Source organism: Ochotona curzoniae, unplaced genomic scaffold, assembly GCF_017591425.1.
Source record: "Ochotona curzoniae isolate NIBS_2020 unplaced genomic scaffold, NIBS_Ocur_1.0 contig_2321, whole genome shotgun sequence".
NCBI classification, from domain to species: domain Eukaryota; kingdom Metazoa; phylum Chordata; class Mammalia; order Lagomorpha; family Ochotonidae; genus Ochotona; species Ochotona curzoniae.
This window is the reverse complement of record NW_024465421.1, coordinates 19,074,476-19,095,254: the sequence shown is the minus strand read 5'-3', so window position 1 is coordinate 19,095,254 and position 20,779 is coordinate 19,074,476. Positions and strand designations below refer to the sequence as shown.

Below are 20,779 nucleotides of genomic sequence, written 5' to 3'. Positions count from 1 at the left end.
CTCCAGGTAAAAGGCAGTCAACTTCCTTGTCTTCAGAATCTAGAAAGCATAGCAAGTTTTCCTCAGCTTAGAGACCAACACTGGGAAAATTCAGTCCTTCTCTAATTCTGCTTCTCTCTCTGGCCCACGCCAGGCTCCAATGCCAAGAAGAATTGGTTGGTGGGGAGGGCTGCTTCCATTGCCAATGACACAGATGAGAAAACCAAACTGTGGCTGCAGAAGGCAAACCTGACGTTGCCACTTGTAACCAGAAGCAGATTGTTCTGGGGGAATGCCTCACTCTTCTGTCTCTTCTCTCAGGGACAAATGTTATCCCTGCCTGCAACATCTACATGCAAATGGGAGAATTACAGGAGCTGACAGAGGTAATTAGAGAAAGTGATGAGCAGACCCAGACAACAAACTGCTGAGGTCTAACAGTTGGTGGGATGTGGAAAAATCCACCTGTGGCTATCCGGAGGAATCATGGACTGAAGAAAGCAGTGAAGGGATTTAAACCTTTGTGATTCTATTACTGTAATAAATCTGGCCCTGATATCCCCCCGCCCTGGCTCCCTTTCAGACTTGAGGCATAGGCCACCTCTCCCAGAAAAGGGTTATTTTTTTTTTTTCGCCCCATCTCCAACACCCAAGCTGGGGTGGGTGCTACACGTACCCACGCTCAGTACTGGTAACAGGCCATCATGCTGAATTGGACAATGAACCGGTTAATCTGTTTCGCTCCTGGCCTGTAAGTTCACCGCAGGTGGGCACACTGTCTCATCCATTTCTGTCTCATTGGTACCTACCACGGTCCTGGCCCAGAGTAGGACGTTAGTAAACACTTGGTAAGCAGACAGTAGTGGATACACAGGGGGGTTCAGGGGTGGATAGTAACCACACGGGATGACGAGTAATGACTGGTCAAATTGTCTGGCAGAGGGATGGAAAGCTTATTGTTGAATGACCAGGTGGGAGGGTGAGTGGATAAATTAATGGGCATAGTCCTGTCCCATCAGACAGAGCTTGTAACCTCTCTATCTTGAAGCACCAAAGTTGAGCCCACTTGAGTTCCAGGCATTTACATGCCTTCCCTCCACTCAGCTTTGGGAATGAGACTGTCCATGAGACCCTCCTAATGCAGTAAGAACATTTTCATCATTCTTCCTAACAACTGTGCAAACCCCTGGGACGAGCTCCAAGCATAGAAACTGACAAGCCCTAAATTTTAATCCTTCCTTAGATAGTGATAAAAAAAGTCACCTGACATCTGCAAATTCATATTCCTATGCTAAAAGGTCAGACAACATCACCTACTTCACATGGGGATAAGGTGGTAAAAGTTAAGTCATAAATACGAAGGCCCACAGTATCTAAGGCCAGGCACAGAACAGGTGTTCAGTAAATGTGCTTACTGCTTAGTGCATGACATCCAAGGAACCACTACAGTGAGTCTTCTCACTCTCTTCCCTTTGAAACTTAACTTAGCTAGTAATACTGTATTTCCTCTAAAAAAAAAATAAATAAGCTTACTTGGAACCCCAATATAGCAATCAGATAAAGCTTTGCCATCTCTGGTTTAAACCTCCACACCCCTCAAGACCACTCCACATCCCTCAGGACCCCTCTACATCCCTCAGGACCCCTCCATATCCCTCAGGACCCCTCCAAACCCCTCAGGACCCCTCCGTACCCCTCAGGACCCCTCCACATCCCTCAGGACCCCTCCACATCCCTCGAGACCCCTCCAAATCCCTCAAGACCCCTCCAAACCCCTCAGGACCCCTCCACACTCCTCAGGACCCCTCCATACCCCTCTACGACCCAGATGAATTGATTATCCTGCCATAAAATCAAAATGGCGTCCAGCTGTCTTTCTAGGCACTTCTAGAAATAATTCTGAGAGAGGCTTGTTAAATAATCTTCTCATCTGAGAGCAATTTAAATAATCTGTTATCTCATTTTCATAACAGATGGCCAGGGTGTAGACCCTGCCTTATAGTGGTGCAATTTTTCAGCCTGATACTGCTCCCATCACTCCCTGACAGCTTCCTTATGGAACCCAGTTTGTGAATACTGTAGAGACGGGCATGCCCTGTGATGCATGGCTGACTCCTGCTCCACTGCAACACTGCTTGGACTCAGAAATATACCTTCACTGCTGCATTAACTTTGGTCAGGTCACTCAATTCCTGCAGTTTCCAGTATCTATAATGTCACATGAGGATGAAAAGAATTGTAACTGGCACTAATATCTTATTATCCACTCCGTTGTAGCCATTGCTCTAAACACTTGTATTTTCTCTCTTCAAATTCACCGATCAACCCTGTAAGGACCTATAATGAGGTAGGCAGTGTTATTATATCCCCTTTAGATACGAGAAAATGCAGGGAGCACCGTGGGACTTAAAGGAGATAGTGCCTTTAGAACACTCGGCTAGAACGCAACAGGGGTTCACGAACAGTGGCCACTGGCATCATGATCATCCATCAGTCAACAACACCACTATCATCACTTCATCATCAAATCACTTTTACCAATGACATCCCTCCCAGGGCATATTCCCATAGAGATATGTTTTCTAGAAGCTGAAAAGCTGAAAGCTGAATTTTTGTTTTGTTTTGTAGTTTTGTTGCTTTGTAGTACAGCATTAATGCAATTACTGATTTTTTTTTAGAAGTTGGGTTTATGCTACAACTGTAAAAACAAAGCACAGAAAAAGATGAAAAGAAAAACAAGTGCAAGACAAAAACGCAGCATGCACACGTTCACGCGTGGAAGGAAAGGCATCATTCATGGCAACTGAACGTGCTAACTTGCTAAGAGACTACTGTGTTTTCACCAGTGCAACCCAACACACTGTACGGCACATGTGTGGATCTCTCATGACGAGGGAAGTCAGATGATGACTTTGGCAACGGCTTAACTTTCCCTATGCCCCACATCATTTGAGAAACGTCATAATCGTTATATAAGGAAACAAATTAAAATTTCACACAGACTGCTAAGATTGCTGATACTATCAAACTCATTTTACAAAAAAGGCACTGAACTTCAAATGTGGATTTGGGAGATGAGAGGAAAGAAAAAGGGGAAAAAAGAAGAAAGGCAAACAATTTAACCTACAGGCATGATGAACTTCTACAACTACTTCATCAGAAACCACAGGGCCCACAGCTTTTTTTTTTTTTTTTAGCTGACTATCTTGGGGAGGGCATTTGTCCTGGTATTCCACATCCCATACCACAGGTCCTGAGTTCAGCCTGAGTCCCAGCTCTGTTGCCCAATTACAGCTTCCTGGCCATACATCCCCTGGGAGGCAGCAGCAGGTGGCACCCGTAACTGTGGACCTGCAGTTAGAGATCCTGGCTTTGGCCACCGCAGCCTTTGCCATGGTGAAAGCAGGCTGGGAGCTCTGCTTTCTCCGTTTCTCTCCCTCTTCGTGTTTTATTGTCTCGCTACCTCTTGGGTTAAAAGCAAAACAAACGGAACAAAATAGAAGCTCAGCCTCTGATTGCTCCGGCAGATATCTTTCCAAGAGCCAGTGAAGTGAGTACCACTGCGCTTTTGCTTTGGTTTCTGCATTTTCTGTTGGATTTCTCCTCCGCTGTTCTTGCCCCTTCATTCCCTGTAACCCGTGGCACTTAGATAGATTCAGAAAAGGCTCCTAAAGTCCGTGCCGATCATCATTTTCTTTTTTAAAGTGGACATACAGTTCATGTTTATGAGTTCAGGTTCCTGGGTTTAATAACTTGGGTTTGCAAGTTACTAGCCTTGTGATTCGGAGCAGGTTCATGAGTTTCTTTGGGTCTCATTCCACATGCGTACCAAATAGGGAAGTAGGAGGACTTGTATGGAAGTGCTTAGGTGAGGATTAGACGAAGGCTGGGCAGCCTTCAGGGCACATTTTAAACGCTACCAGGTACTGTTATTCTGATGATGTACTCTAGCCTCAAGCTCTTCAACCCTGTCCCTAATGTTACTGAACAAAATCAACATATTCTCTACTTGAAATTACCTTCTAAATTACCCTTCATTCCCATAATTTCCCTTCAAACAATTTTAGTGTTCTATTGTTGAGCAACAAACTGTCTCAGAGTTTGCCCCATGAGATAGCACCAAGTGCTGATCCCATAATTTTTGAGGTAGGAAGACCAGGCAAGCCTCTCTGGCTTCTCCCCTCCGTTATGACAGGACTGGGCTCAAATGTGAAGGCTCTGGCAAGAATGCCCACCCACAGCCAAACACTCATTCAGGATATCGGCCACCTTCACTTCCAGGAGGAGATCCTGGCTTCCTTGCCGGCTGTCGGGACAGCTCTCAAAACCTGGACCCCCTGCACGCCCTCTCTCATGGTTCGCTTCTCCCCCACCTCCAACTGCAGAGCAGAAGCAACAAATTTCTCTTAAAAACCTCAGCGTCTCATCAGGCCATTGTGGAAAGCCCCACCCTGCCCCGGAGTTGGAGCATCACCTAGTGCCTTGTGAGACACCAAGGATCTTGGGGGCCAGACGCTTTAGCTACATTGCAACCCTCAACAAGACTTACACATACTAGGTACTCAAAGAACTGTATTCAATCACATAAATGTGCGAATATGCAAGAGCTACACATTAACATGTACTTGTCCTCTATGTGTGGGGGAGACAGTTTACTTAAAGAAAAGTTATTTAATATCAAAACAGACACACTAGGGGACAATTTGTCTCCTATATCCACAGACTGCATTCGCTTCTGTTATTGTTACCAGAGCTTACTCAGGGACACCAGGACTTCAATGTCCTTTTTTATTTTCCTCTTCCCAAAGTTTCTCTTAGATCCAGTGATTCTCAAGTAAGAAAGAAACACAATGGCTGAGAAGCAAGGGATCTTGACACAGTATGACCCAATGGCATCACTTTGGCATTAAAAAGAGTCAGTCTGTACCTTGGCACGTTTCTACCTCCGTCACAGGCGGAGAATCAATAGCAAATGCAGATTTGTATTATAAAACTATTCCATGGGCTAAGGCAGAGAAACCACACTTGGTAAGCTGAACATGTGAAAATATTTTGGAACGTTTTGGGGGGAAATATGTCTTCCTGTTCCTTCTCCTATCCATGCTATAGTTATTTCTACTCCTGGACACCAGCAATATAATGTCCAAGGAAAAAAGTAAAACCTAGATGAAAACCCAGCCAGCACTGGAACCCATGGCTGCTTCCCTGGGGTTGCTGTTGTCTTTCTAAGCAAAATGAACACTTTCCCACCCACCTGTCGTGTGTGCAGGCATTCACTTTGGTTTTAGCAATCCGTATAATTGGCCCGTCAGTGGTCATTTACCGGTGCCCTTACAATCTTTTCCATGATTTCATTTACATAATCTCCATTAGCATCTGTGTACAGAAGCCAAGTACAATGTTTGCACAAATAATTTCCTCTGGTAAAATTAATCTTGTTGCTTATCATTGTCACAGGACAGTACACACACACACACAAAGCAAATACACACTAAACCTGCATAAGCTCTCAGATTCCTTGAGCCAGTCTAGGCCAAATGTGATGGTAGTGGTGGGATAGTGAGAGAGGGGTGCTGGGAGGAGACACTGGTTCAAATACAGTGCTTTGGGGTTGGCATTAGGGCACAATGGACTAAGCTGATGTCTATGACACTTGCACCCCAACCCAGCTCCTTGCCAATGTGCCTGGGAAAGCAAAAGATGTTAGCTCAAGTTTCTGGGCTGCTGCCATTCACCTGGGAGATCCAGCTTAGAGTTCTGGGATCTGGCTTCCACCTGCCCAGCCCCAGCCAGCCATTGTGATCATTTGGAGAATGAATCAGCTGGTGGAAGATGTCACTCTCTCTCTCCCCCTTCTTTTCTCTCCCTCTCAAATGAATAATACATCTCAAAAACAATTAAAAATAGCGATTTGAAAGGAAAGGGATCAAAGACAAATGACATCATATAACAACTGCACACCATTTGCCTCACTGTGTGTGATAACACGCTGATAAGCCACAGAGAGAACCAGCGCCAGAGAGGGCGATCTTAGCCCCCATAGGATCTCCTTCGTCGCAACCATACAGTGAACTGTTGGACAGGTATCTACTTTATTATGCATGAGACACAAGAAATGAGGTACATTTCTTCTCCTTAAGAACCCAAGTTGGGAGATAGAACTACAGATCACACACACACACACACACACACACACACACACACACACACCCTGTGAAAAATGATGCACACTTTTTTCCAAGTTCCTACTAGGTGGGTTCAACTGAAATCTGCATTCAGTGAGAAAAGGAAGTGGATGCCATTCTAAGGATAGAAGGAAAAACTCCCTTAATTTCTCATGCCCTTTCTCTCCATCCAGTCACTCAGTGTGATGTAGTGTTTGGGCCTAGGCCGACCTATACTCACATCCCATTTGCATCATACACTAGTTGGAGGATACAATTTTAAAAAGAGTTCGAAATTATTTGAATTTTAATTGATTTATTTATTGAGAGGCAGAGAAAGAAAGGCAGAGAGAGAGAAAAGAGAATGTGAGAGAGTGCAAGAGAGCACATGAGAGAGGCAGAGGGTTCATCTACTGGTTCACTCACATGCCCATAACAGTGGGGGTTGGCGAGTCAGGAGTCAGGAACTCTGAAACTCCCAAGTGAGTGGCAGAGATCTAACCACCCGAGCTTTCAGCACTGACTCCCAAGCTACCCATCAGCAGGAAGATGGGACTGCTACGCCAAGCACCTACCCTTATTGGAGGGTTTTAAGGTGACCACCAGCCTCTCTAACCTTGAGATTTCATGTAAGTCAGGAATGAAAATATCTACTTTAGGTAAGTAGTTGAAATGGCTAAACAAGATCACCAATGTAAAATTCTCAGCATCGTTCTTGGTGCAAAGTAGCTCTTAATAAACAGTGGCTGTAGCCATCACTGGCAGCACAGAGTAGAGTAGCCCACCTACGCACTGGACAGAAATCTTGTCACAGGACAGAGGGACAAAGATGAATGGAGCAGACCTTCTCGTGATGAGGCTCCTGGCCTAAAGAAAGACTGCAAGCAGACAATTGTGAAGTAAGCCGTTATTACTCTAATGAGTCAGTATCCAGTTCTGGAGAAATGCATTGGAAAGGATCCAACCCATTCTGGGTTATCCAGATACATAAACTGAGGAGAGGGACAGAGTAAAGGGACAGAGCCACAAGAGAGTCCAGTGTGAGCCAATGACAGTTGAGCAGGAAGGTGACACAAAGCTTTGGGATAAGACAGATCAGGGCTTAGAAGGGCAAGCGTTGTCAGGGAGTTTGACTTTGGGCCAGGTGAACTTGGGTATCTGTCTGAGGGACTTGTACATCAGGGTGTGCTGCAGGTGCAGGCACGTCTGGAGATGAGGTCGCAGTCCAAGGCTGCTGGGAGGCTGGCATCTGGCAGCAGCTCCACACAGAGAGCAGCAGGAGCTGAGGACAGTGTGAGAACACAGGGCAGTGCCAGTGCAGAGGAAAGCCGACCAACTAGAGCAAGGGGAAGGGGACACGTCCTTCAAGAAGGCCCAAGGAGGGGTCTCCCTGTGACTCCTGGGGCTGCAACTTTCATCTTTAATCATATCTTCCATGGGGAATACAATGCCAGGTGTGCTTTAGCATTAACTGTTTGGGGTCCTTTTCATGTTTGTTCAGAGAACATTGCAATGGAAGGGTAACATTAGGAGCAGGCATTTGACCTAGTGGCCAAGACGCTGGGTAGGGATGTCCACGTCCCACTCAGAGTATCTGGGTTCAAGTCCAAGCTCTGCTCCAGATCCCAGGTTCCTGCTGGTTCAGACCCTGGGAGGTGGCAGATGATGACTCCAGTGGTTGGGTCCCTGTCACCCACAAGGGAATCCTGGACTGGATTCCTAGCTCCCAGCTGGAAAAATTGTTGGGGGCGGGGGGAGAGGGAGAGGGCAGGAGAGAGACAAAAGACACGAACGTTCTGATCTGCAAAAGCAAGGATGCTCTCCCTTCTGAGCTACAGCACAGACATGCCCAAGGTGTGGCATCGGCCGCACACCAAGGCCACGCACAGGACAAGCACCTCACTCAGAGCATGACCTGCTTTCTAGGATACCATCACAACAAGCTTCTGCTTCCAGTGATGCCGTGGGGGTAAGTTCAGGGACAAAAAAGAAGGTGGCCCAGAGTACCAACTCCCTGCTGCCCAGCCCTGCCCCTCCGCTGGTCTTCTGTCCCTGTGGGTAGTGGACAGGGCTGGGCGGCAGCCTTGAGCAGGACATGACTGTGCTTCACCTGCCCCGTTGGCTTCCTCCTTCTGAGAGCGAGAAGCACAGGCAGCTACTCTTAAAGCCCGGAATCCCTGAGTACCAGAACAGACAAGCTACAGGAAGTATGTGTGCATCCAGTTCCAGCCTGCAGCAGTTCCCTAGGCTGTCTTGTTTTGTGTTTTATTTGGGGGAGGGGACTGGGTGGGAAGATTGCTATATTAACAGAATTTCAGGAGGACACAGAAAATACTAAAAAGCGTTTTTAAAATTTGGAAATGGAGCATATAAAGGGCACCTTTCTTCTTCTTCTTCTTCTTTTTTAATCCAATGCTATTGCCTGCACTGCAGTGGCCTCCTTGTAAACTGGCTCCCCTACAGACAAGCCAGTTCAGAGGGTGGCATGGAAAATGTGCAGGTAAGAGCCAAGCCTGACCCGGGACTGGTGAAATTCAATGAAAGAAAATGATTTTCACAGCTTCCAAAGTGATGTTCACACAGGAAGCTTTCAAAAGGAGGAGAAGTAACGCCAGGCCTCAGCAGCGTAGGGCAGAGAGGCCTGCACTCTCTACTTCCAACTAGGGATAAAGGGGTAATAATTCTCATCTCAGTCTCGCGTGTCTAAGTGGGCAGAAAAATTAACACTCGAGGAGTGGATGGATGAGGAGGAGGACAAAGAGGCATTACAAGCAGAAAGGAAAAAAAAAAATACAGTATGTCTCAAAGTCTCAGATCCACAAGGGACACCCAGCACACTCATAGACTCAGTCTCTTAGTGTAATGGGCATATTGAAGGGGACACAGGAGGCTGTGCTTTGTTCGAGCGTACCACAAGTGCAAAGAACCTTGACCTATTCCAGCTCCTGCAGGCACATGCTCTGACAAAGCTAAGTTCTACGGGAACAGGAGTTGTCTCTGTTGCTCATGGACAGATGTCAAGTGTTGAGAGCAGATTCTGTGCCTGGTATGCAGATGGCACTAAATACATATTTGTGGAATGTCTAAACGGAGTGGTCAGTCAGTGCTCTGGCAGATAGCGTCGATGACACAGGATATGATGTCCATGGTTGTTCTCTGACATTCTTGCCTGTGTGCTACGTCCTCCCCAACCCCGGTAGAGTCAGCCTCATTTGTTTCCAGCTACTCCGTGGCCATGCAGCAGCAGCCCGGAGTGGCTTTTGCGAGAGTGCCCCTGATGGCCAACGGTGGGGAGCATCACTTGTCTTCAGATATCCATTGGCCTTTTGAATGATCCTTTTTGTGCTGTGTCTAAGCCAATTTTCTACTTTCACTTGCCCTGTTTGTTACTGAGGTGTAGGTGTTCCTCACATATTCTGTATGGGTCCTTTGTGGTACAGAATGCTCTTCTTTATTTTCTTTGACACTTTATAATTTTAGCTTTTCCATTTAAGGCCATAATTTGTTTCAAGCAATTTGTGTGTATGCATTTGTAGCATGTAGGTGGTGCATCGAGGTTGTTTTTCTTTTCCATTTGATCTTGTAAGAAAGACTTTACTGGGACCACCATTGTGGCTTAGTGAGTTAAGCTGCTTCCTGCTATGGCAGCAACTGCCGGTTCCAGTCCTAGATGCTCCATTTTCAATCTAGCTCCTTGCTAATATGCCTGGGAAATAGCAGAAGACAGCCCATGTACACATGTAGGAGAACTGAAAGAAACTCCAGGCTCCTGGCTTCAGCCTGACCAGTCCTAGCCATCACAGCCATTTGGGGAGTAGATCAATGAAAGAAAGATTTTCTCTCTCTCTCTCTCTGTCTCTCTCTTCCTCCATCCCTCCTGCCATCTCTCTCTCTCTCCCTCGTCCCCCTCCTTCCCAACTCCCATAATCAAAAAAAAAAAAACCCTCCCTTTCCTCTGTCATAATAATAATTTGTCTGAAACGACTTGAGGGGTGGGCTTTATGCACAGCAGGTAAGATATTTCATATAGCATGTGCTCCCCGTCAAGTGCCCAGGTTAGAGGCTCAGCTATATTCCCAGTTCTACACACCGTTACCGCACACGGTGGGAGACAGCAGGTGCTGGATCTGCATCCTGAGGGCTCATGCAGGAGACCTGACCTGAGCTCCTGCAGCCTGGCTTTGGCGTGCCACAGCCTCGTATGCTGCAGGACGTTAGAAAATTATACATGTCTCCTTCCTTCCCTTTCCTCCTACCCCCTCACTTCTGGCCCTCCTTTCTCTCCCTGCTGTTTAGAGAGAGAGAGAGAGAGAGAGAGAGAGAGAGAGAGAACTAACTTTAAAAAACAATGCAACTATATATCTCTGGAGCTATTTTCACAATCCATCATTGAAAATTTGCTTTAGGATTTCCATACCACACACTCTTTGCCACATAAAGGAATCTACATTCTATATCTTGAATGGATGCTGGGTTTTTGTCAAATAATTTTTCTGCATTTATGTAGATATGGATATAATTCTCCCGTTTGCTAATGTGATAAATTACACTGAAGTATTTCTGAATGCCAAATCACTCTTATATTCTTAAGATAAACCCTACTTATCCGCGAGGTATTATCCTGTTTAAAATATATTGTTGGATTATGATTAGTAACATATTGAAAAACTACGGGTACGTCAGCGTTTGTCCTTTTTTACGTGTTTAAAAGAATTCACAGCGAAAGCATCTAGGCCAAGATTTTTTTCTTTTTTTCTTTTTATAAAAGAAACAGATTTTAGTTATGCATTCAATTCTTAGAAAATATAGAGCAATTCAGATCATCAATTTTATCTTTTGTTATTTTGGAAAGATTATGTCTTTCAAGGAATTCACCCAATTTATCTACACTGTTGAATATGTTGGCTAAATTTTTCATAATCAATTTTTTTTGTTTTAATGCCGATAGCATCAGTAACGCTTATGGAGAGAATCCCTCTGCATCTTTAATATTGGGGTCATTTGCATTTTCTCTGTTTCATGTGAACATAAACACAGCAATGGCAAATTTTCATTAATCTTCTCAAAGAGCTGGGTTTTGGCTTCGTTGATTTCTCTTCACAGCCTGCATGCTACTGTATTGATTTTTACTTTTATATCCACTGTTCTTTTTTCCTATTTCGTTTGAGTTTACTTTGTTCTTTTGTTAGTCTCTTAATGTAGAAGCTAGACTTTACAACTTTCGTTTTTTCAATGTAAGTATTCATTCATTTGGCAAACGGTGAATGCGGTACGCAAGTATGTGGTTTAGGCAAACTGGTATGCTGTCAACATTTGCTAGTACATGGTAAGCATTGAACTTGACCGACCTTAAATAATTCTAAATCTTTCAAGGATACTTCCTGATTGAGTTTGAGATCCAACCTGTAGAATAATACTTTGTGATCACAGCTCACCCAGGGAAAGCTTTCCAACTGCACCGCACAATACGTTGCCTAGTTCCAACAAAAGCCTGTCGTTGGCTGTGAGACGGAATCCAAGCATAACAGGAGCTCCTTCCTTGCCCAGGCCGTCTCCCCTCCCTGAGTTCCACATGCAGACAGAGGCTCACCTTCTCCCATTCCCGGTCCTTGTTGAGCACAATGACCACCAGCCTGGGATGCACCTGGTAGCCTTCCTCCGTGAAGGACAAGTCTTTTCCATCCCATGTCACGTTGACCATGAATCTAGAGGGTGGAAGAGAGGAAGGCACACTTTTAGGCAAGAATTATAATGAGGTGTCAAACATAGGAAAAAAAAATACTACCATGGTTGAAAAAGCATAAAAGAACAAAACCATTTCTCATCACTGGCGCCCTCTATCTGTGGCTGTGGGGCCCCTCAGCAGGCTTGGGAAATTATCCATGCACTGTTGTCCAGGAGTCTAAATTCATCCTGGGGAATCACCCCCGCCCCCCAGTAGTAACTCACTGTGGGTGACTCATGGGATGCAACCTGTTTGTCCTGCCAGATTCAGAGGCCCATGATCAAACAATCTTCTATGGTGGGATCTGCGAGTATTCTATTAATGTGCTTTAAGATGTTCGCCTGGAGGAAACTACGTGCTCGTACATAACACGGCATCAATGAATACACAGCCTATCCATTTGTATGAGTTGAACTAATGCTTATTAAGCAATTGAAACATTTCACGAATCAGCTAGTTGGCCATGGAAAAACAAGACACAGACATAATCCCTACACTCATGAAGTTTATAGTCCAAAAGAACGGAAAGAACACGTATTGATTCATCACAGACCTACGGAAAGAATTACAGACATGCGAAGGTTTCCGTGGAAAAGTGAAACAGAGGTTAGATGAGGCCGAGGAAGTGTGGCTCGACCTGAGGGGTGGGTTCACAGCAACTAGGTGAACACTCAAGCCAGCAGGCGGGGCTGCTTAGGCAAAGGTGTCATGATGTGAACTCTGCAGAGCTGAAGCCAGGACAGATAAGGAGTCGTATCGGGTGATGCTGAGAAGATGGAGAGCGACAGAGGGCAGAGTTTCATAAACCCTTCATTTTACTCTGCTCTTAAAACAGCGGAGAGACACTGAAGGGTTTTAACCAGGGAGGGAGCAAAAACAGATGTTTCCTTTGTAATATTTTATAATCTCACTTGAAGTCTGTGGTGGAAATGGAATGGAAAGAGCCCAGAGTGAACACAAAGGAGCTATTCACTGTGTTCTTGTAATCAAGGTGAAAAAAGTCCTGGTGGATTTGACCCTAATTGTAACAGAAAAAGAAGGGGAACAAAAGGCACATTGGTGAGCAAGATGGAGAGGAGAAATGCGTGGCACGTGTTTAGAGATACAGGGAGAGGTACCAGGCACAGTTTCTGATACCACCTTGGAAAGCATCCCCACAGCCAACGTTTAACAGAAGTATTTTCACCTCAGTTAATATCTGTGTGCCTACAGCATTCACAGCTTTGCCACTCCTCAAAGCCACCTTGTCTATGGTCAGGTGGGACTCTGGGCCCTAGGAAATGCATTCGAGGCCACTTTGGAGACATTCGGTAAAATACAGAAAGGTGACTTTCTGCATGCCAATACTTCCCATGGCAACACAGAGTAACTGAAGCCACAGTGTCTTCCTTGCTTTATAGTCCCTTAATGCCAACAGCAGCTGAAGAAGTAAAGGGGCCGAGAAAGAAGATTAGGTTATGAGAAATTTCAGAGTGAGAGACTGGACAATATCCATGCTAGGTCCTCCATACTGCAGAACAGTCAGACTGTGCTGAAAAGGAGAGAATCAAGTCTCGAAGGATGAAGGGGAGTGGCAAATGCATTACATATGTATTTGATAGACTACTGGAACATTAAAAACTCATGTTTTCTCAAGAGTTAATAGCACGGAGAAAATTCTCACTGCTTAATGTTGACGAAGCAGAAAGGAGGATAAAAACACAGCTTGTTTATGCATGGAAGGATTACAGGTATTTTTTATTTTCTTTCGTGAATCTTTTATTCTCCAAATTCCCTGCCATCAACTATTTACAAACAGAAAAAAAAAAAAACCACTGCTATTCTAGAAGGAGTGAAAAGAAATCATTATTCTATTTGATGCACTTCAAATCCTTCTGATCGTTTCCTAGGAAGATCTTTTTCTTGACTCAACAACTATTTACTGTATATCTGCTAGGTGTCAGGCCCTACAGTGTCCCATCGATACTGAGATAAGAGATACAGAGCTGCCAAAAGACAAACACTATGCATTCTCTCTCGTGTACGGACACACACTGATCTCAAAGATGGCAGGGATTACTACAGCGGAGGGGAGAGAGGAGAGAAAAAGATTGGAAAACAGGTACCAAAGTGCAAGCGGAGGAGCAGTAAGCTCTCACATTCTATAGGACGATGGAGTTACTCTAGTTTACAATGGGCAATTATATATTTGAGAACTAGGATAGAGGTGTTCAAAGGCTCCAAACAAAAACAGGGCAAGAAGAGGGAAATCATCTAATTACGTGATTCAATTATTACACATTGTTCTCATGTATTGAATTATCACACTGAACATAAATATGCAGAATTATCACACGTCAATTAAAATAAAACTGTATGCTTATCTGCACATTTCCTCTCTTTTTAAAAGATTTGCTTACTTGAAGGTGAAACTGCATGGGGAGAGAGAGAGAGAGACAGAATATCTCCCATCCCAATCATTCCCCAGATGGCTATAATGACCACTGAGCCTGGCTGAAGCCAGACCTATGGCACCACTAAGAGGAAATCCTGTGCACAGAGGTCTGTGGGCTCTGGCTCCCTCCTGCTGCTCTTGCCAGTGGATGGCAACACCTGCAGGGATATTCACGTGCTAATGAAGAACAAATGTGACAGCCTCTAAGAACACGGAGGAAGCTTCCCTAACTCAAACCTAGAGAATCTGGAGAAGGCTTTCTGGGGTGTCTTGAAGGGTAAAGGTGTGGAAGTGTTGGGAAGACGAATTCTGAGCAGCGGAGGAATCTGAACAAAGAAACATCAGCAAAGGGGAAGCAGGGCTGACTGTGTGCTATAGGACGCGCCTGGAGGTCAGCAGGGACTTACAGGGCATGAAGAGACTCCTGCACTGTGTTCAAACATCCCAGGGACCAGTAGACAGGGGAACGACACGCTTGGATTTGCTGCCAACAGAAGCAGAATTAGGGAAGCTTCTCTGCATTTGAAAAGAATTTTGACATTTTTCCTAAAGGCTATTTATTATCTTCCAGACAGCGGGAGCTGGACATGCCTTATTCCTTCTTCCCTTTTACACATCCTGGCTGGTGTTGGAGGAGCTAAGCAGACATGGTCTAGACAGGCACACCTAAGGAATGTGCCACATAATTCCCTCACTGAGGTTCCTGATAAGATATCTGCTTGGACTGGGAGCTTACAGAAGAAGCGCACTTTGGTTAAACTCCTCACTATCAGCAGGATTTCAAAGGGACTATTTGGAAGCCTAAAGTAAAATATATATATTTTTCAAGCTAGTAATTTGATTTTCTTGTTATTTTTAGCTCCATCACATTGACTGGCATAGGACTTAGTTAATACTTGGCAGCTAGGAGACAGAACAACACTAGAAAGGGCGGGCATCCATCCATCAGTAATTCACTGAGCCATCAATGTATACATCAAATCATCCATCATCCGTCAGTACCTTCATCCATCCATCCATCCATCCATCACCCATCACCAGTTTGTCCATCCTTCCTCGCTCCCTTCCTTCCACCGTTCATCCATCCTTCCATCATTTTATTCATCTTTCAGATGGATAAGATATATTTGAGTGCTTACCATGTATCACCCTGTGTCAAGAACCTTCCTAGGAAAAATAATAGAAGCATTACTGATACCAACTTTCAATTTGGGAAGAAATACGTAAGTAATTGCAACAAAGAATGCTAGATGGAAAAACTAGAGACATGTACTAAGTTGTTAAAGAGAAGAGTGACTGGTTGTGAACCTGAGGCTAGAATCAGGAATGAAGTACAAGATGTTTGCGTCTTATCAGGAAGAATCAGTGTTCGACGGCAGAAAAAAAGTGAGAAGACGCATTGAATGGAGGAAATGCAAAGTTAACGGCAGACACTCATGAAACTTGATGATGCACTAAGTGAGTTTACAATCCGTTTACAATGACAGAGATAGTAGGTATATGTGGGGGAGTGACATGGGGGATTAAAGGTGATAGCAGGAACTACACATAGAAACAGTATCAGTCACATTAAGAGGTTCTCACTTTGTCCTGCATTTATTTGGGATAAGAGCTAAAGAATAAGTTTACAAAAAGCAGGCAAACACATGAGAAATGGAATTAACCAAAGGAAGTAGTCGTTGGAGAAAAGAGATTGGACAAACAGAAACCACATCCACAGAACACAGGGCTTGTGAAACTTGAGCACAAAAATTGTAGATGAGAAAACAGAAGGGATAAGAGGAACAAGGACAGTGGGTGGGAGACGCGGGCCAGGGTAGGTGGAAGGTATCTGTCGGTTCCTAAATCTGTATTGTAGTAAATGTGAGGTTTGTCCACTTTATATAAATAAATACTTAATCTTTTTAAATTGCACACAAGGTCCCGCAGTGGTGTTGACCTAAACTAATAGTTGGCCACCCAGTCATTGTGTTCCCGTGGCTTCAAACTCACAGCCAGGCCAGCCAATTCATTTGTGTCTTCCTGAATCCAAAGAGTTCGATTATTTAATATGTTGGGGGTGAACAGAATTCAGATTGCACTTAGCTAATGCCCTAAATGTCGACAAAACTCAAAACTTTCAGTAAATTCCAGAGAGGTTTAGAAATACGCAGCTTGTTGTTTGTTTGGAAAATGCATACTAAAAAGCAAACGTCTTGATTTTGACCCAGAAACTTACAAACTGAATGCCACAGTCATCCTTCTAGTCAACATGTGGAGCATCTTTCTTTGGACCTATCTGTTGAATTTGCTTAAATCTCCTTCAATTTCCCGACTGCGTTGCCTCCATTTATTCATTGTCTTCAATTTCCTAAGTGAAATCAGGCGGGGTTAGCAGTTTGACTGTTTTGAAACAATCACTCTTGTTCAGATTCTACTCTTCATGCTCCAGTTTTTCCTGCATCCCTTTAAGAGTCAATATTCTGGAACCATGAATCCATATGCTCAATGGTAACACTGCCTTGGTTATTTCTTTCCTTCCTGCTAATCTTGGGACTGCTTTGCTGTTGCTTTTTTTCTAGCTCCTTCAACCGTAAGGTTAGCTCATCTACCTGCTGGCTTTTAGGTTCGAGGGCCACGCGGGCCTATTTCGGGTGGAACCTGGATGATGCTGAGTTGAGACTATTTTCCCTGTGGGACCAGTGCAGTGCATTGAGATGGCTGTGAGTTCACTCCTGGCTTACCTCATGTGGAGTTCGCTGTTGTCACTGATGTACTGTACAGCCCCATAGCATTTTTCCTCAGTACACAAAATGGTGCCTGATAGCACTGGTGGTGGTCTAGTCCTGCTGGCCATTAGGCCTAGGGCCGCCCAGACCTAAGAGTGGAATCTATAGCATACCAAGTCGGTACTATTTTCCCTGTGTGACCAGTGCCATGGAATGTTCAAGACTAAGAGAATATAAACTCATTCTCTCTTTCTGTCTCTTTTAAACCAGTAGACTGCACACATCATGAAGACAAGAACTTCCTCTTTCTTGTTAAGTGTTCAATTGTGGGTATTAAACACAGGACAGTGCTGAATAGAAATGGGTAGGATGAAGTAAAAGAAGTCTTGCCATATCCGCGTGGCTGAGGTTTCGTGCTGTGTCCTATGGGCCGGCCTACTTAGTATTCTGGAAGGCTCCATTTCCTTCTTTCCGAGGATGCGTTACGTTGAACCAGATGAGCCAGCTAGTGACAGTGTCACGTGGGCATAACCACACAAATGAACAGTGTGTGTAATGTGACTCTAACACAGTGTCTAGTACACAGCATTTACTGTTGAATAGCAACTAACACATGTGTGAATAGTTAACGTGTATGTAAATATTTCTCACCATTTCTCCATTCAGGTGAATTCTCTAATATCTCACCACAGATGCAGCTTTGGCTTTCTAAAGCGTGTCTCATCTTTGCCGCCTGGTCCCTTTGTCAAAAGCCTCACAGCCATGGGATGCATAAGCCCCTTTTATTACCTAAAATAGCTTATTCCTCCAGACTTCTCTTATGTGTTTTGCCATCCAGCTGTAAGTCTCCTTTCGAAATGCGATTATTTGAAATGTTTTCTAGACATATTTATTATTCACTATTTCCCTTTAGACTTCAATTCTCTTACCGTTTCATAAATGCCACCATAACCCATTTGGTTTCTCCATTTTTAGTTAATTTTCCATCTGCTTTGCCATTTCCCCAGTTCTCGGGGCCACTTCCTGAATCACACTGTCTCTTAAATGCCTCCCTCAAATGGCTTTGGGTGTCACAGTTTTGTTTGTTTGTTTGTTTTTCATTTGTCTTTTAATTTACATGTTTTTGAAAGCAGAATCACTGTTTGCCTTAACCTCTCTCCTCAATTCTCAAGACATTCTTGTTTTTTAGAATACATTGCTCTTTCCAGCTTTCTCCTGGTAATTTGAAATCCCTTTAACTTTGATGTCTGCCTTAGCACTCTCTCATCTTCCACTGATTAATCCCTGATGGCGTGAAGGAATCCTCTCTCCTCTTTAGAGCAACCTTGTTCCAGTTTTAGCAGATTTCCATTCCCTGCTTGCACCTCTCCCCAGTCTCTTTTTGGTACTCCGTGCAAGCGCTGAGCCCCTGCATCCATTTTGTGTCCGCATTGGTAATTTCCTGTTTTCCCTGAATGGTTACTAAAAGCACAGGGGCAGAGGCAAGACATAAACGTCACAGCAGAAACTCAATCACGCCCCAACACACAGAACTGCATGGCCTAGGCCAGTGTCATCGACAAAGGACTCAGAAACTGCAGCACAAAGAAACATTGGAGAAGGCAGTTCAGTTTAACTCTTTCCACATAAATTCGATTGTGGCCAATTATGAAAAATGATATCGGTTGTCCTGATTGAAAAAGACTGAACTTGTTCAAAATTAAACGAGGAGCTGGGAGTTCCATATAGTCAGGAATCGTAGTCTTGTCTGATCGCTGCAGCTCTAAAATAGTGAGAGGTGCATGGCCTTGCCATCAGAGTGTGACAGTATTTGCTGATTAAATGGAGGAGCGGACACATCCAATGTCTAGTTCCAGGGTTACAACTGCACACAGGTAATTCTACAGACTACTGCTTAAAGTTGAAGCCTACGGCCTGGGTCAGAATCTGGTCATGATGCTTTCTGTCTCAGGCAAGTGTCACAAGTGCTCAGAGTATGTGTTTTCTCTTCATCGTGACAGCTTCATTGCTGGGGGATTCCACATGACATAGAGGAGAAGGAACGATTGTCTGCGTTAGAACAGCAAAGCACTCGTTGCCACCTGGAGATTGAAGATGTGACGGTAAGGAAGCAATTTCCCTTCCACCTTCTAAACACTGAAGTTAGCGGGCTTTCTCTCCCTTTTGCCCTAAGTCCTTCCTCAAAGGAGAAGCTGAAGTGGCTAAATCCTTGCCTTGCATGTCTCTGGACCCCATGTGGGTGCCAGTTTGTGTCCCAGTGGCTCCCTGCTTGTATCCTGGGAAAGCAGTGGAGGATAGCTCAAGGTCTTGGGGCCCTACATCCGCATGGGAGACCTGGAGGAGGCTCGAGGCTCCTGGCTCCTGGCTTCAGATCGGCTCAGCTCTGCCCACTGTGGCCATTTGGGGAGTGAGCCAGCAGATGGAAGATCTTTCTCTCTGTCTCTCCTTCTCTATGTAAAACCTATCTTTCCTATAAAAATATCACAAAGAAATAAATAAATTGGTTCCTTGAACCTCATCCTGTTCCTATCCCTTAAAAGTGAGGTCTCAGGGATGTGGAGTGGGACAATCTAGAAATTCCCCATGATATTTACAGCATGATGAAAACAGCATCAAGTGATGAATCACCTTCCACCTCTAATGAGTATGTCTTGCTGACCCATTCAGAATTGTCGGAAGCAGATGTCAGTGTGACCAGTTCACACAATGTGCTCCTAATCTAAAACAGCAGGAAAAAAACCCAGCTACAGTGACAGCAGCTCCTCTGCGCTCACCCAGTCACCTGTGTCTATTCCATCACATTGCTGAAGGTCTCAGATGTAGATGTGTGTGGTGGGTCCTACCCCACCACCAACCCCCCGGAAAGAAATGTTACAGTGAAACTATATGGATCAGTTGATGTTCTGTTCAAAGTACAATGCCACCCAGGGATGCTGGGCTATTGCCATCCTGCAGTACAGGATCCGAGAAAGCAAGGCTGTAGCTCCGGTTCTCCCAGCAGAACCTCAAGTAGTATTCAGTGCAGAGTAGATGCCCAACGCCTATTCACTGAGTGACAACATATCTCAGCCTTACTTGCTGTGTTGGCGCGAATTTTCCCTTTGACAAATGACCCCTACTTATCTATTGGCCCAACAGGTGTGGGTTATTAGGAATGCGATGAGGAAAGCCAAAGGCAGAGAGAAGGACTGGAAGTGATGAACCAGCAACACAGTAGGATGGCCTCCTCCACTGAAACCTTAACATATTGTACTTCCTTGTAAGAAATTACTTGGGGCAACATGTCTACTGTTTATACTGGCTTAAAACAAACCACCAGAGGTTATGATGTATGTTCCTCCACATTGCTGTGGAAGAGCCCCAGTTCTCAAATGTGAAGACCTGGGATGCTGCCTTGTCCCACATAGAGCTAAGGGACTTGAACACATTTCTCCTCCACCGTATGTTGTGTCAGGAGCAGGCATTTAGCACAGCAGTGTAGACACCCACATGTCATAGCAGAGAGCCTAGAAATTGAGTCCAAGTTCCACTTCCGATCCTAGCTTCCTACACTCTGGCCCCACTTGAACATGAACCAACTAATGAAATCAGAAAAGGAAATGCTACAACTGACCCCACAGAAAGAAAAGGACTCATTGAGGATTACTCCGAAGAGCTATACGGCAACAAATTGGGGAAAAAATGTTAGAAAAAAAAAATGGACAGGTCTCTGCACACATAACAATTCATCAAAATTGAGGCGTGAAGGCATGGACAACCCAAACAGACC

The 20,779-nt window shown here is 44.6% G+C and overlaps 1 protein-coding gene across 2 annotated transcripts in view; it reads right to left on the bottom strand.

The window, feature by feature from the left end:
• GRIN2A (glutamate ionotropic receptor NMDA type subunit 2A) overlaps positions 1-20,779 on the bottom strand; it is a 312,582-nt gene that overhangs the window by 94,391 nt on the left and 197,412 nt on the right. For both annotated transcript variants that reach the window (XM_040973351.1, XM_040973352.1), the window contains one exon: positions 11,734-11,848. In XM_040973351.1, coding sequence (XP_040829285.1) covers positions 11,734-11,848 — 115 coding nt within the window. The remainder of the gene's footprint in view (positions 1-11,733; positions 11,849-20,779) is intronic.